Source organism: Anser brachyrhynchus, assembly GCF_964034855.1.
Source record: "Anser brachyrhynchus genome assembly, chromosome: 7".
NCBI classification, from domain to species: domain Eukaryota; kingdom Metazoa; phylum Chordata; class Aves; order Anseriformes; family Anatidae; genus Anser; species Anser brachyrhynchus.
This window is the reverse complement of record NC_137701.1, coordinates 28590063-28604975: the sequence shown is the minus strand read 5'-3', so window position 1 is coordinate 28604975 and position 14913 is coordinate 28590063. Positions and strand designations below refer to the sequence as shown.

General features: G+C 43.2%; 1 protein-coding gene across 6 annotated transcripts; it reads left to right on the top strand.

Annotated features, from left to right (window-relative positions):
* The first annotated feature begins 755 nt into the window (after window positions 1–755).
* TMEM177 (transmembrane protein 177) lies at window positions 756–14342 on the top strand. 6 transcript variants are annotated; one of them, XM_080600663.1, is made up of 4 exons: window positions 9792–9826; window positions 10640–10701; window positions 12215–12361; window positions 13218–14342. In XM_080600663.1, exon 4 carries the CDS (start codon window positions 13232–13234, stop codon window positions 14165–14167), a length of 936 nt encoding a protein of 311 aa, XP_080456789.1. In that variant the 5' UTR covers window positions 9792–9826; window positions 10640–10701; window positions 12215–12361; window positions 13218–13231; the 3' UTR covers window positions 14168–14342. The 6 variants fall into 6 exon arrangements, with proteins under 6 accessions (XP_080456793.1, XP_080456790.1, XP_080456791.1 ...); XM_080600664.1 differs by lacking the exons at window positions 9792–9826; window positions 10640–10701 and adding an exon at window positions 765–900; XM_080600662.1 differs by lacking the exon at window positions 10640–10701 and having other exon boundaries at window positions 8983–9826.
* The last annotated feature ends 571 nt before the right edge of the window (window positions 14343–14913 follow it).

The window sequence follows — 14913 nt, the reverse complement described above, 5'->3', positions numbered from 1 at the left end:
ATAAACCCATTCTGACATTCCTTGCCTGGACCTGCAATAACCTGGGGATGCAGGTTGTTGGAGCAGAGGCATGTAGTCTCTGAAAATTAGGAAGTTGGTTTTTTTTTTTTTTTTTTTCCATTTCAGCCAGGTTTTTACAGCCATTTAAACAGATGAACTCTACAAAGACAAAGTTAACAAAGTTATTTTTCCTCTATTTTAATGTATATTAACTTACTCCCTGCAATCCCACTGGAACAGAAATCAAGACTGTCTTCATTAAAATTCAGAGCTATTAATTTTGGCATCCTCTGTGCAATAAGCGGCTTCATTTCAGATTGCACATTGCCTACATTTTGCACCATAGACAGCTTTGTAGAAAAAAAAAAAGCAAGAAATACAGCAGCTAATAGTAGAGACAAAGAAAAGACAAAAGGATTAGGATGAACCTTTTGGGCATTGGCTTTTTGGGAGAGGAGGAGGAAGGTCAGGACTCCTTTGTCCCTGTGGTTGCTGTTATCAGGGTTTATAGGTTCAGAGTTTTTATTAGACATTTTCCCCCTATACAAACAATATTAAGCATACAAGTGAACTCTTGATTTTTGTGCAAAATGACTAATTAGCCACTGACCAAATCCTTAGAAGTGGGTCTTAATGCTTATCAAGTATGCATATTGAAAGGAAACAAGACTCAGGTGGCCTGGATCTTGAGGAGACTCACATAATTACTTTTGGGGAGATTTAAGGGAGAGAGGGAGTTTACTGGCAAACTGAGTGTCTGTTTTAAAAGAAAGGGAAAAAATTTAAAGAAGAAATTACATGTTTTGTTTTCTCCTCTTCTGCTGGTTTTTCTGTAAATGAAGATCTTCTTACTGCTGCTAACTTACTCTATTATAATGGATAAGGCCAGAACACAAAGAGGTGGGGTATTTTTTTATTTATTTTTTTCCTTCTTTCTTGGCTACAGATTCTGTCTGTATGTTCCTATACAAGCTGTTCATTCTAGTTGCTCCTTTGCATGAAGCAAAAATAAGGGAGTGTAAGGTTGGCAACTGTATTTAGTAATAGTCATCCTGGCTATGCCCTTTAACTCTTCAGCGGGTGAAATACCAATACCTGAGTACAGTAAACTGGAATATCCAAGTGGCTTGTAAACTAACATCAGCTCTTGCTGGTTACAATGCTGTTTGCCTAAGTGTGCTTATATTATATCAGCCTGTTTAGTAATAGAGGTGATAAAAACTGCTATGCTCATGTGAGCTTGGAAAAGGTCTGTTGATAACTTTGCTGCTTTGAAGGTTGCTTAGGGCTCTGGCTTTCTGTTCCCTATAGACCTTCTAGGGCTGCCATACCTCATGAAGGCATGCAGACTAAACAGTGCTCTGCCTGTTGCGAGGCTAGCAAAGCCTGCTACCTATTTAATCTTAACTGATGGCTGCCTGGTTGTAGGCCAAGGAAGACTAAACAGCAATCCCTAGCTGCTCATGATGTGGTTCCTGCTCTATGTATCATCTCCCCAAACCCATCAGCATTGTCCCAAGCTAAAATATCATATGCGTGACAGTGAATGTTTTCTGAGGCTATACTGCCTTCTTCTATGGCCAATCCTGGAGACAACGGGCTTTATCAATCACTTCAGTTATTCATTAGGACACACAAATTGTTATCCAAATAAGCTTGGTGTGTGCTCATTGACAGCTTCACAGCTGTAGTGTCATGTCTACGTGTGACTATGCAAGTTATCTTGAATGAAGAAGCTTATCTGTTCTGGCTGAATAGCTTAAATCATTCTTCTGTTAACTTCATATGAAGAAGCCGCGTGACAGAAGTAGATATATTTATTAAACCTTTGTTCCACTTTTGGGCTAAGGACACCATGAGTCATTCTCACCTGACTTTTAGATGTCATCACACGCCTGTGAAGTTGCTCACTGAAAACAACTTAGATATCAGTTCTGCTTGACATGGCTGCTCTCAGCCTTGCTTTTAGCACTAAACTATCAATGGCAAGCTAGTAAACAAGGTAGTTATCTCATATATGATAACTTATCCTTTGTTTTTTGTGGATAACATGGTCTGCTCCTCCAAACACAGCTTCTAGCTTTTTGACTGACTCTCCAGCTCGTGCGATTCTTATATGACAGGTGAGATCAGTCGCTGTTATCAACCCCAGATTAGTAGGGAGATTACTTCTGATGAATGCAAACCATTCCTGGCATTTAACGTTTTCTATTTCAGAGTGCAGATTATAAATTTCACAACTTTCTGAAGTGTGATCTGTGATATACAAACGCTAACTACTGTGACAATGGGCTTTTGCAGGCATGATCTAACAATAGCAAGGTTCCTGCCCTGCATATTCTTTGTCGCAATATTGTGCACCCGTGCGTCTGCACGTAGTGTGTGAGCCTGACCACACTCCATGGACCTTCTCAGCCCCTTGTTTTTATTCTTTCCTTGGAGAGTATCTTTAACTGGGGGATAAACAATCTATTTGGTGGTTGATTAACATCATCTCAGTAGGACACTTGTATAGGGTGTAACACCCTCTTGAGGAGAATGTGGTATAAACAATAGCCTCTCTAAAACAGAAATGTTTCCTGCAAACCAACATACATTCCCCTTCAGAGCCTGTAGGCTGGCTTGAAGCTTGCCTCACAGATTTCAGAAAAGTTCCTCCTCAAGCAGCACTATTTGGTGGATATGAATGAATCCAAGAGAGTTATTGTTTATCCTGTGATCATGCTTTAGCACTTCCAGTAATGCTGAACCTGTGGTAATTCACTTTCCAGTATTCAGACCTGGAATGTGACTGCAGTTTTAGGCAGCTCTTAGAGGATGGCATAGGAATTTTCTGGGGAGTGACAGTAGATGGCAATCGGATTCTTGGATGCTGAATCAGCTGTGCAGATCTTCAGTGTTTATTTTGAAATGTACCCACTGCCTCTTTCTTTTGAGCTTCCATTTGTAGATAGAGTGCTTATGCTTTGAACCAGCTTTACAGTGCATAGCATAAACTTCATCAGACATCACCAGCATCATGTGATTGAGTAGGAGAAGATGTAAAAATGAACCTGATAGTGTGGTATCAAGATCTTATTTTGGCCTAAAATTATTCTGAAAAAGCAATTTATCTGGGAAGCTAGTATTTAAATAAAGTAATGATCTAGCATTTAAATGCTGATTAAAAATGTAAACAAACCTGTCTATTTTTGATCAAACTTATTGCTTAAGTGGGCGTGAGCAATTTTGGATTGAATCACCTTATTCAGACTTCTGAGAGAGGATCTCTACAAAGCTTAACTCAGGGATGCAGAACATAAAAGTTGACCCACTCACATTTAGAGCTACAAGACATCTAGTCTTAGGGGTCCATGTAGTCCGATGAACGGCTCAGACATGGTTATTAAAGTACTGTGGGATCTTTAAGTGACTGATGTGGTAGGAACACAGACTGCTCGGTGGCCAAATGCCCTGCTTTTCCCTGAGAACAGAGTCAGTGTGGGACCAGACCCCTCCCCTCCTACACACAGACACATACCACGTTGTCAAAGCAGACAGATTGCACCTGGTTAGGCAGAGCAATTGGTTTATAGAGAACAGCCTTGGCTTACTGTGGCTGTTCTCTGCTTTATACACCCTGTGTAAGACTTGAATCTGCTCCCACACAGAAGCTGTCCCTTTTTTTTCAGTCAAATGTGCTCTCCAAGAAAAAATGTGGGTCACAGTTATGAACAATCCCATCTTCTCATGATGACTTCTTAAAGTATTCTAGCTAAGATTTTCTGACTAAGGAAAAAAATAGATGCAACTTTGGGGGGGAGAGGGGAGGTGGAGAGATGGGTGGAAATATGTAGCAAGATACAACTTATTTTTAAATTACAAACTCCAGAGGTTGGGACTGGGGGTGTCTAGCTTTCCAGGTAGTACAGAGCAAGCTGGCCATCTGTAGGGAAACAAAAAGAGAATGTTGGATTTTCAGTGGAAACAGAAAAGTATTCCTGTTCTAAGTAGTTCTCACTTGTATGTTAAAGTTTGCATTTCCTCTGCATTTAATCCATGTTTCTATTGATAACCTTGCCCCAGATTTGGGATGTCTTTTCAGCTGACTTGATTCAGGGTGGAATGTGTGGGCTGTGCCTGTGCCAGGAGTACACAGAGCTCTTTGTAGGCTTCAAACATTTGAAATCAAGATATTTCACTGAAGATACGGCATCTCTGATTAGATTCCTTCATCCAACCTCTCTTGGTATAATCTGATCTTTAGAGTCTAAATACTAGAGGCAAGAGACACCTCCTTGCACATCCTTATGCAGTGTGCATTGCTAAAGGACCCCAGACTTGCACATGTGCTTTACTGAGGCTATGAAGGCAACTTCTTTCAGGGACTTTACATTCTGCTTTACCCTGTGGGTGCTAACAAATTCGAAGTATAATAACAGTGTTTTGTCTGTGAAATGTGGCCTTAGAAGATAACAGTTCTTGGAGTTTTTGCTGAAATCTGCCAAAATTATTGAGAAATGAGTCCGAGTGCGTGAAAACTTTAGCAAATCAAGAAGATGACCACCTGATTTTTTCAGACATGGATGATCATAGTGTTGGCAAAATCTCTTCACCATGGAGCAGTGCTTGGTGAGGAACTAGGCTGATTGTCTTAGTGAAAGAGCCCCAATTTCTGCTTCCTGTCAAATATCATTAATTTTGGAGTAAGAGTATCAGGAAGGGTAAGTATAGTATTATGGAGGCTACATAATTATGATTAAGTATGTTAATTATTATGGTGTTGCCTCTAAGAAATGACATCCTTTGCAAGACAGGCTGCTTCTAATTCTGAAGGGAAGTAGTGCTCATTAGCTGTATTGTGAAGATATGTGACACTTTAATTCGCTATAGCTACCTTCCTTTCACTATAGCTAGCTAATTGCAGGACCAAAGCTCTTAAAGACAGATACTATATCTGCTATAGACAATGTGCAACTGTCCTGGGTACAGCAAGTTTGGCTTGTATGGACTGACAAGAAATCCCAGGCTGGATGATCAGCTTTTGTTTGTGAGTTTTGTTCTGATTTTGCCAAATGGTATCACGGTGATGTCTGTAATGTGACTAGAATCTAATGCCATTTAAAATGCAGTCTGGTATAGCATCTGTCTGCACAACGTGGATAGACCTGAATCAGTTTAAAATAGCAGCAGGCTACTTGAACGACCAAGGAGTTCAGCATGAATTGATTTGGCCAGAATCTGTAGGTGGTTTTCCCCCTCAGCTCTCTGCTTCCGGTATCCAAACTTTCCACCAGCATCCACGTTACGTCTGTTAGCCTCAGGAGAAATTGCAATGTATGTTCAGATCAGGATTTTTTAATGAATACAGTTAAAATCTCTGATTACAGAGAATACTCTACCACAAACCTTCCAACTTCTGGTGTATCTGGTTAGAGCTAGAGGAGCTTGTACAATTGGTCCCAGCATCTGAAAATGTAAAAGCTAAGCGATAAAAACATGATCACTTGCATGTTTTCCCTTTCTCACAAAGAACCCTCCTGAGTTTTAGGTAGATCTAGACCAGCAGAGGAATACTGTAAAATATAATGCCAAGAGTGTTTGAGTGGAAACAAAGTCAGTCCCACAGTTTTGTTGCTGGCAAAATGCCTCACAGCCTCACTGCTGCCTTCTAAAACACTGCTAGCTTTTGATCCCTGACTGATTCCAAACTATTGTACATGGGGAAGAGAATCTCTTCCCAGGCCCTCTGTAGACTCTTTGTAGTACTTTTAATTACTTTGATCAATATACCTGCCAACTCCAAAGGCACAATCTTTTCGTTCTTGAATAGCAGGGTTTGAAGGTTTCATCTGAGACCAGAAATGTAATTCCCCGTTCTATTCCCACAGTTGGGTTTCTGAATGCTCACTATTTACTAGATATCACCCATCCTGAGAGGCAGTACAAGCTATGTATTTATCTTGAAGAACATACGCACATCCCAGGAATAAGATAAAGAGTTGGGAACAGATCATCCTTTTCTACATGAAGCACTTAACAAGGAGACAGGAACTTTTCATCCTACTACTTTTTACATATGTCTTTGATTATCAGCATAAGACTGGCAGGGCTTCTGGTATTCCAGCCAAACCTTAATGAAAGGGAAAATGTAGATTCTAACCTGTGCTGAGCCCATAGTGAAATCCTACAGTACAGGAGTGCAGTTGTATCCCACACTGCTGGACAGTATGCATGCTAAGATTACCTCATTGCTATAATTTTATTAAAATTGTTAATAGTTTCTGCAAAATGTTTTCTTCTTTTGGTGGTGTTAGTCTTACAAAACACTACTCTTTGTTATGCACCAAAGCAATGTTGCTCTCAGACTGGTGGACATTTGTTAACTGACCATATTTACTTCGGAGATCACATTAGCAGAACAGAATGTGAGCATACATGCATTAAGATATATAGAAGTCAATGAGACTCGGTTCTGTACTTAAAAATCAACATTCCACCTAATGTAGCAACAAGGTTTTACACAAAATTTGTAAATTAGAGAAGCAGGTAATGGTAGGCATCTCTCTCTCTTCTGGTAAAACATCAGACAGAACTGTTATTTTTGAATGAGTAACTTAGAGCATGTCCTACAGCACCACCTAGCAGGCTAATTTAAAAGTGGTCTGTATCCCTTGTTTCCTGACTAATGATGTGCTTATACAACAGAAATAGGGTGCACTCCAGTCTTCCTTCCTTTTCTGTTCTGTAGCAGCTCCTGCTTGAAACCAGAATCATGCCAACGTGCTGCTTAGTAAAGTTGGGATCTCTGCTTTTCACAGTCATATTTATTATAAAGCATTTAAGAGAAACTATGGTTTGAATGTAATACCGAGCCAGCATCTAGAGTTTTGCATAAGAAACCATTGGTCTCCAGACATCTCTAGCTGGTACAGAAGGCAGAAGCACCTTTCAGAAAGAACAAGCCTATCCAACTTCCATCCAAATTCACCACTAGGGTAAGTCTTAGCAACTCTCAGGCTTTCAAAATCCATCATCACTCCGTGTGTTTTGGTTAGTGTATGGTCTAGTCTCAAGAAGTCCCTCATCTGCATGCATTATTTCTTTGTGCTTCTGTATGGAGGATGAATTTCAATACCTATTTACAAATGGTAAATTTTGGCGGATGATGAAGCTACACACTGAGGCTGCAGACCCATGGCTATTAAAGTTCTCCCCTGATAAAGGGGGAGACATCCCCCTCATCCCCCTTTTTTTCTGGCTGCCTCCCACCTTGTTACAGCCCTGGCACTCTTCAGACTTTTCTATGATCCCATTCAACTCAATAACCTAGAAGAAAATGATTGTAGGTGTTTTGGTTTTTGTTGTTGCTTTTGTTTGTTCTCCTATTAGCATGTTTTCTGCTGATAATGGTTAAAAGTAGTTCACAAGAGGGTCTAATGAATGCCAGATCTAGAAAACATAAGCGGGTCAAAGGGAGACAGGTGGGGACGGTAAGATCTTTTCCCTGACTTCTCCCTTTGGGTGGCAGCAAATTGTTAATCTGCCATACTACATAAAACCATAACCTAAGGCTAGAAATGTGTCCTCTCACATAGGAATGTGTTTTCTTAGCAATTAGCAACTTGTTCATTGGAAGTTAAAACCAAGGCTGTCATTAACAGCCTCTGTTCACAGCAGGGAGAGATGCTGGCTAGGCCTGGCCATGTCTATTTAGCACTAGCATTTCTGTAATGCTGGGGACAAGCAGATCATCAAGTAGAGAAAAGATCAAACTGACATCTTTATTAGGATACTTTCATAGAAGTTGTGGCAGAAGATCTCAATTTGAATGAAAACTCTGAAGTATTTAGTTCACGATATTAATCCTTTTATGTGAAGGCAAATCTCAGAAGTTCAGAGAACTGAACCTTTACTGATTAAAAGATGCCTTTATCAGGTGCTGCTACAAAGAACTTTCAAAATTAATCCAAATTTAATCCAAACAGTGGGTTGCTTTTATTTTTATTCTGCTGTGTTTCAACTCACTGAAAAACATTGTCCACTTGATTTGTTAAAACTGATTACCTAGTTGACTGTTCAGTGTGAAGGGACACTTTTAAATGACTGTAAAGCACCAATGCATACCTTTCTTATAGAAGAGGCAAAACCAGTTTTCCAGTATACACCACCCCAATGAAATTCCAGGGTGGCTGAAAGCCATCCTCTTGTGTTCTTGTTTCGCAAGGACCATACAACTCAAGGGCAAGGCTGACCTTAATGGAGCCATGTGCTCAGAAGCCAGATCTTAACTGGCCTTAATGTGCTACTCTGTGACCCACCACCCCTGATACGCCAGCAAAATTGAGCTTTCAAGGAAAAGGCAGACCTGCTCTGGGCTTTCTTAGAGGTTCCAGGTTGTAGAACGAACTCATGAAGGAATATTGAGAAACTGTACTGGCTGCTATCTGCTTTGAGCAAATCATAAATCATATAACAAATAAAAAGCATTGCATGTGCTATTTTCCTATTAGGGATGACAGAAAACAAATCATACGTGGCAGATGTTAGTTATGCCACTGAATGCGTTCTTACTATGTGTTCCTGTACCATCACTGAATCATAGAATATTCTGAGTTGGAAAGGACCCACAAGGATCATGCTGTCCCACCCCTGGCTCCATACAGATCTAACTAAAATTCAGACCATGTATCTGAGAGCATTGTCCAAATGCTTCTTGAACTCTGTCAGGCTGGGTGCTGTGACCACTTCCCTGGGGGGCCTGTCCTAGCACCCAGCTGTCCTTTCAGTGCAGAACCTTTCCCTAACACCCAGCCCGACCCTCCCCTGTCCCAGCTCCATGCCGTTCCCTCGGGTCCTGTCACTGTCCCCAGAGAGCAGAGCTCAGCGCCTGCCCCTCCGCTCCCCTCGTGAGGGAGCTGCAGGCCGCCATGAGGCCTCCCCTCAGCCTGCTCTGCTCTGGGCTGAGCAAACCAAGGGACCTCAGCTGCTGCTCATGTGTCTTTTCCTCTAGACCCTTCACCATCTTTGTTGCCCTTTGTTGCCTCTACAGTGGAAGGCATCTATTGATAACATATATAAAAAAGATGTTTAAGCAGAAAAAACACAAGTTTTCCCTTATGTGACACCATTGGGCTTGCTCCGTGCTAACACAAGGCTGGGAGTGTCTCTGCACGCACGATGGCTGCTTGCTGCTGAGCTGGATGGGGTTTGCACAGCTGTCCCCAGCGTGCCAGACCCGTGGCTCTTCCAGCTGGCACCACCAGCCGCTTCAACAGCTGCTGCGGGTTTCTGGGCCCTGGGGGCAGCAGCACAGGGCGCTGTGTGGCTGCAGGGCTGGCGGGGCCGGCAGGCCGCATGCCCAGGGGATGAGGTGCCTGGGGTGTCCGAGGCCTTGCTCTTTGCCTCCGTGTGGCAGGCAGGGAGCGATGGCTGGCCAGATCTCCCCCACGGGGGGTTTTGTCTCTGATGTGCTTGGGGCCAGGGATCATCCACGAGCTTTGCGAGTGCAACAAGCCCAAAATACTGCCGAGGAGCAAACCAGCGCTGGCTGGAGAGCTGCGTGCGGGACCAAACAGGCGATGCAGCCAGGCTGCTGTGCTGCGCCTCGGGGTGCCATTTTAAGCACGGCTGCGCTTTTTGGAGACCCGCTCCCGGTGGGAAGAGGGGCGTTCAAGCTGCGAAACGCCCCGCGAAAAGCACAACCCCGGCCACCCAGGGCCCCTGAAGGGGAACCCGGCCGCCATGGCGCCGCGGCCCGCCCCTTCCCTTCCCCTTCCGCCCTCTTGACGGCAATGGGGCGGCCGCTGCCCGGGGAGCCCCGCCTCGGCCGCGGCGCGGAGCCCCGGTAGGTGCGGGCGGGGGGAGGCGAAGCCGTCGGTACGTGCCTGGGGCCGGCCGCCCCTCGGGGTGGGGAGGCTGCCCCCGGGGCTCTGCGGGGGCGGGCGGAGGGCAGGACGGCTGCGAGGCCGGCCCCGGCCCCGGCCCCGGCCCCAGGGGCGCCATGGGTCGGGGCCCGGCTTTGGGCTGGGATGCAAGGCATCGGCCACCCCTCAATACCATTTCGTAAAGCCTTTTTTTAGCGCCCCCCCAACCCCCCCCTTTTATTTTTTAATTATTTTTGTAAGGGAGCCTTGAAATCCTGAGCCCTAAAGGCAGGTCGAGGTTTCACTCTATTTGCTGACCATGTTTTAAGTTGGGCTTTCCCCTCTTCTCCATAAAATTACAAACAAACAAACAAAAAAAAAACTCCATCCAAACGCAAGGACAAAAGCTGCGTGGCTAGCCCACATTTTGAACTTTTGCAACTAAAAGTCTCACAGGCTCCAGTGAATTTGCTTGAATGAGTGCCCATAAAACCACAGCGTGCTAAATAGTATTTCAGCCCTTGGGGGAGGCCAGCATACAGGTTCTGATGTGACTTTACCAGAACTAACTAAATGAATAGGAATTTACAGGCTATGGTCCGTATAAATTGCCTTGTCATTTCTGGTTGCCTTCCTTACAAGTAAGTTGAGGAAAGTTTATGGATAAAAATGCCATACACAGCTGGGGCTGGAGTGTGATTTGCATGAACAGAAAAATTTGCAATGAACCTAGGGGAAGATTTGAAAGCACAAGTGCTGACAGGTTTTGAAGACATTTTTTCTTTTATTTTCAGGAGAATTGGCCATCACGAGAAATGAATAGGCTGGTGGCATTTCCAGCTTATTCCTGCTTTAGGTTGGTGGCAGGACCGTAGGATTTAATCCAGTCAAAATTACAGCATGGGCTGCAAGGGGGCTGTTCACAAAGATTTGAAACCATACCTGCACAAAGCATAATTAAAAAGGGCTTAACAACTGTCGCAACTGTTAGAATTTTTCCGATCGAAGCAGGAAGAAACCTAGTTGTGCAGGGAAGCAGGTGTTCGTGCCTTGTGCCGTGGAGGTGCATCCCATTGTTGTGGCTGTTCAGGAGAAGTGTGCAGATAAACACAGCGCTTCCTGGCCCGCTTTCCTGCGGTTCACCCAGCTGTCCAGGTGTTCCTGGGGCATGCGAGTCGCTGACTGTGTGATATTGAGCATCCCGTGTGCTCGGCAAGCACCATTTAATCATACAAGAATGGACGCTATGCTATTTTTCAGTGTGGTCTGGCCTTTCCCGTGCTGTACATGAGCTGAGGGAGTAATTTTTTCCTTGCTCTGTTTCTGATCTTACAAAGGTCTGTTAGCCAGCCTGAAAAAGAGCTTGCTCTCATGTGAGTGGGAGAAACTTGGGAAGTCCTTGGCTCAGCTTCATATGTGAGTCAAGTGCGAGGCTTCATATAATCACACCCTTTGAAGTGCTGCCCCCTTGTTGTAAATGGCATGACCTTTTCAATCAGATCTAGACTACCAGTCTAGATTTGCCAAGAGGTCATTAACTCCCAAGAGATCGTTTGGGTTTAATATTAACATTTTCTGTTTTATAGCTCCACTATGGAGGATATTAACTCTTGAAATTGTGTTTCACCCAAGCTTTCGTCGCTTTAGCATGTTTTTCTTAAATAACTTTGTCTAACAAATCACCACCACCGGTCTTCAGCAGTGTTGGAACACCACTAGTTATTATGCTAAGAAATACAAATTAAATTATTGTATGCTTACATGCATCATTGTTTTTATTAAAGCACTCGGTATGTGTTCAGTGCAGTATAAACATTAAACAAGGTTATTCTTCCCCTGGTGAATTTATAGTTTGAAAGAGCTTCATAGGAAGGAGTAGTAATAACATATCATTAAAGCACCACCTTTTTGTTTCCCTGTGGTTAATATTCATTTGCTGTTGATCCTGACTGGTGTATCCTGGCATATCATGCAGTGCTGGTTTATGATGTTACAGCCCCCAGTCGTCCACTCCACCCTCTGTGGGAGGTTATTGTTCAGCCCGAGTGGAAGAAAAGAGTAAATGTCTGTGTTTCAGCTGCTGCAGTACAAAGCCCAGCGGCATAGCTGAAGCCCACCTTTGATGGTGCTCTACGCTAAGACCTTGGTGGCTGTATCAAAGCACAGTTTCCTTCTGCCACCTTGGCTTCCTGTAAGGACAGCTGGAAATAGTCACGTCTTAAACAGCTGCAGCAGGATTCTCCGCAACTCGTGTGGTAAAGCTCTGAGAGAAGAGGCATTGCGAGATGCAAATGGAAACAGGGGCACCCAATTATCACTGATAGACATGGGACTTAAGTGCCTAATTAGCTTTTATATCTTTATCATAGCATCATTTTAGGAGAGAATTCTGTAGCCTCTGGGATTTTTTAAGAGATTGGAGCTTTCCTGGGCAGAACACATCATATGGCTCGGTCCATGAAAGGAACTGATACTCCCAAAGGGAAGCAGGACTCTTGAGCTGAAGGATTTAGCAGGTTTGAAAGTTTTTATATTTATCTGCTTATTTAAAGAGTCACAGGGTATTCATCTACCCTGAAACAGTTTCTGTTCTAGTTTATGTTCTGGATTGCATGAATTATTTGTCAGACAAATTATTTTAGAGAAAAAAAATTTAAAAGTTGCCATTAAAAGCATGTTCTTTTTGGAAATAGCTGTTTGCTGAGTAAGCTAGAACCATAGCCAGGTAGTTGAAATCTGGAAAAAGTAGAGGAAACTCATACTGTTCTTTATTTTTATTTTCACATTGAAGTGGATTATCCATTAGAAAGAACTCCAAAGGCATATTCCATCTCCTGAAATTTTCAAATGAAGATATGATCCCGTTTTGGATGTTGTAGCCAAGCTCAAGTTACCAAGGGCAGTGTTGAGGCAACTAAGTAAAATTACTATGTACTATCGAGGAGGTTAGAGATTAATTATTGTCTCTTTCTGGCCTTAATATCTACAGTCTGTTGCTGTAGTGGACTGCAATGATAGGGCTGTGATGGCAAGGAGTAGATATGTGTGTTGGGTAAATACAGAATGTGTATTGATTGCTGGGGGGAGGAGGTCATATGGTGGCTTTATTATTGGCTTTACGGCAATAAATTGATTTACTGGAGGAGATGGAGAAGTTAATTCTTCGTATCAATTATCCTGTGTTGTTCAGAGGCCCCAGAATTAGTGAGTATCACTTTCTCTGTAGAAGTATTTTGTGTTTTGTTAATGTAAACTACTGTTTCATTGGTTATTGTACTCTGCTGTTTCTCATGTTGTTTTGTTTTTAAAATGCTGCATAGATGAGAAACACACTTATGCACGCTTTAATTCCTGATTTTGTGTTACGAACAGGTTAGGAGTTGACTATGGGAGTGCAATTCCTGCGGAAGGCATCGGTGTGGGTAAAGAAGCGCAAGATCACTTTGTTGGCTACTTCTTGCGTGGGACTGTTTGGCGCTAACCTTTCCTATCATGCGTTTCCTGAGCAGACGTTCAAACTGTTGCATGAGTGCTGGTCAGATGGGCAGCCAGCTGAGCTTTCACAGAGGCTCAGTGGTGTCTTTCAGGATGTCCTTCAAGATACTGATGTGAAGTCCACGGACTCCTATCGAGCTTTTGCAGCTTCTGGCTTCCACCCAGTCAGTGCTGGAATCCCCTGGCTGCCTGCGGGTTCTTTGGTGGGCATACCTCCTAATTTTGATAGCACAGCTGAGGACAAAAAAGGAATAGTTAACCACGTTGTTGTGATCAATGGCAAAGAGGTAGACTGGGAGAGCAACGAAGGTGTTGCTTTGAAGGAAGCTCTGACATTTTCACTTGAAGCACAGAAGTTTGCAATTGCCCGAGAAGTTGTGTATCTGCAGAACAGCAGCCCTTTAGCAAGGGCAGTTGTGGCTCCAGTTTGTTTAGCTGGTACGTGTCTCTGTGGGGTAGGCGTAAAGATAGCTCTGGGTTTATCTACTGGCCCCACGATACTTCGCAGCATCTGTAACCTCACAGTTGCCGCCGCTGGACTAATCTTCTACTACGTTTGTTATGATGCTGTGACCTATTACCTAGACTGCAAGGCTGACAGAAATGCAGCTACTGTTTCCAAAGACTATGCCAGAGGTGGGGTGGAATTCTATGATAAAATCTTGTCCCGCAACAGAATTCTTCGTGCTCTGATGGGCAAAGAAGGGATGAAAATGTATGCCCCAAGTGGTAACCTGTTCCCAAGGCACTGGTTCAGAATAAAGTATACCCCGTACACTTACCGAAGAGATTTGATTGTTAATATTTTAAGAGAGCTTCAGGCATAGGAAGGGAGTACTTGAATTTTAAACTTGTGAATTATGTATTCTCTTGGAACACTGCTGTGCTGCCTTTTTTTTTCCTCTGTATCTTCATTAGAATTTTGGGGTTTATTTTTGCATATCGTTCGGAAAGAGTTATTGCATATTCCGTGAATAAAGAATTCTCTCTTAAAATATTAAAGACTTGCTTCAAAAGTGCTCTGTTCTGTGTGCATCTTAAATCGCAAGACCACTGAGGAAGGGAACTTCTCAGATGCTGATCTGGAAGTTCTGCTGCTCTGCTCTGACTTCCTGCAAGTTCCAGGCTGGAAAATGGAAAGGGTAAAGTCCAACACAGAGTTTGGGGAGCATTATCATTTAAACAGGGTTTTTTTTTTCAGTGCAGTTTTGCCATTCTTCCTGTGGTACAACCCAAAGATGTTTAGAAGACTGCTCAGTCTATACTGTACTGTTAAGTAAATACCAAAACACAGTGCTTTTGTTCTGTGTAAGTTCTTATGCTGCATATGCTGCAATCACTGTTCTTTTGTAGGGAAAGCTAGTTATGCTGCCATTTATAATAATACAGCTAGACTATTACCAGAACCTGAGTGATTTAGGTTAAATCTAGTTCCGTTTTCTACATGTCACTGTGAGAGCAGCGGGTATATCTTCAGTGTTCCCAGCAGTGGCAGAACGTAACGAACAACATCAGTCATGGGTCGGTTGGTTGTTTTCTCACAAGTGGGATAAGCATCTTCAGGAGAGGGTTT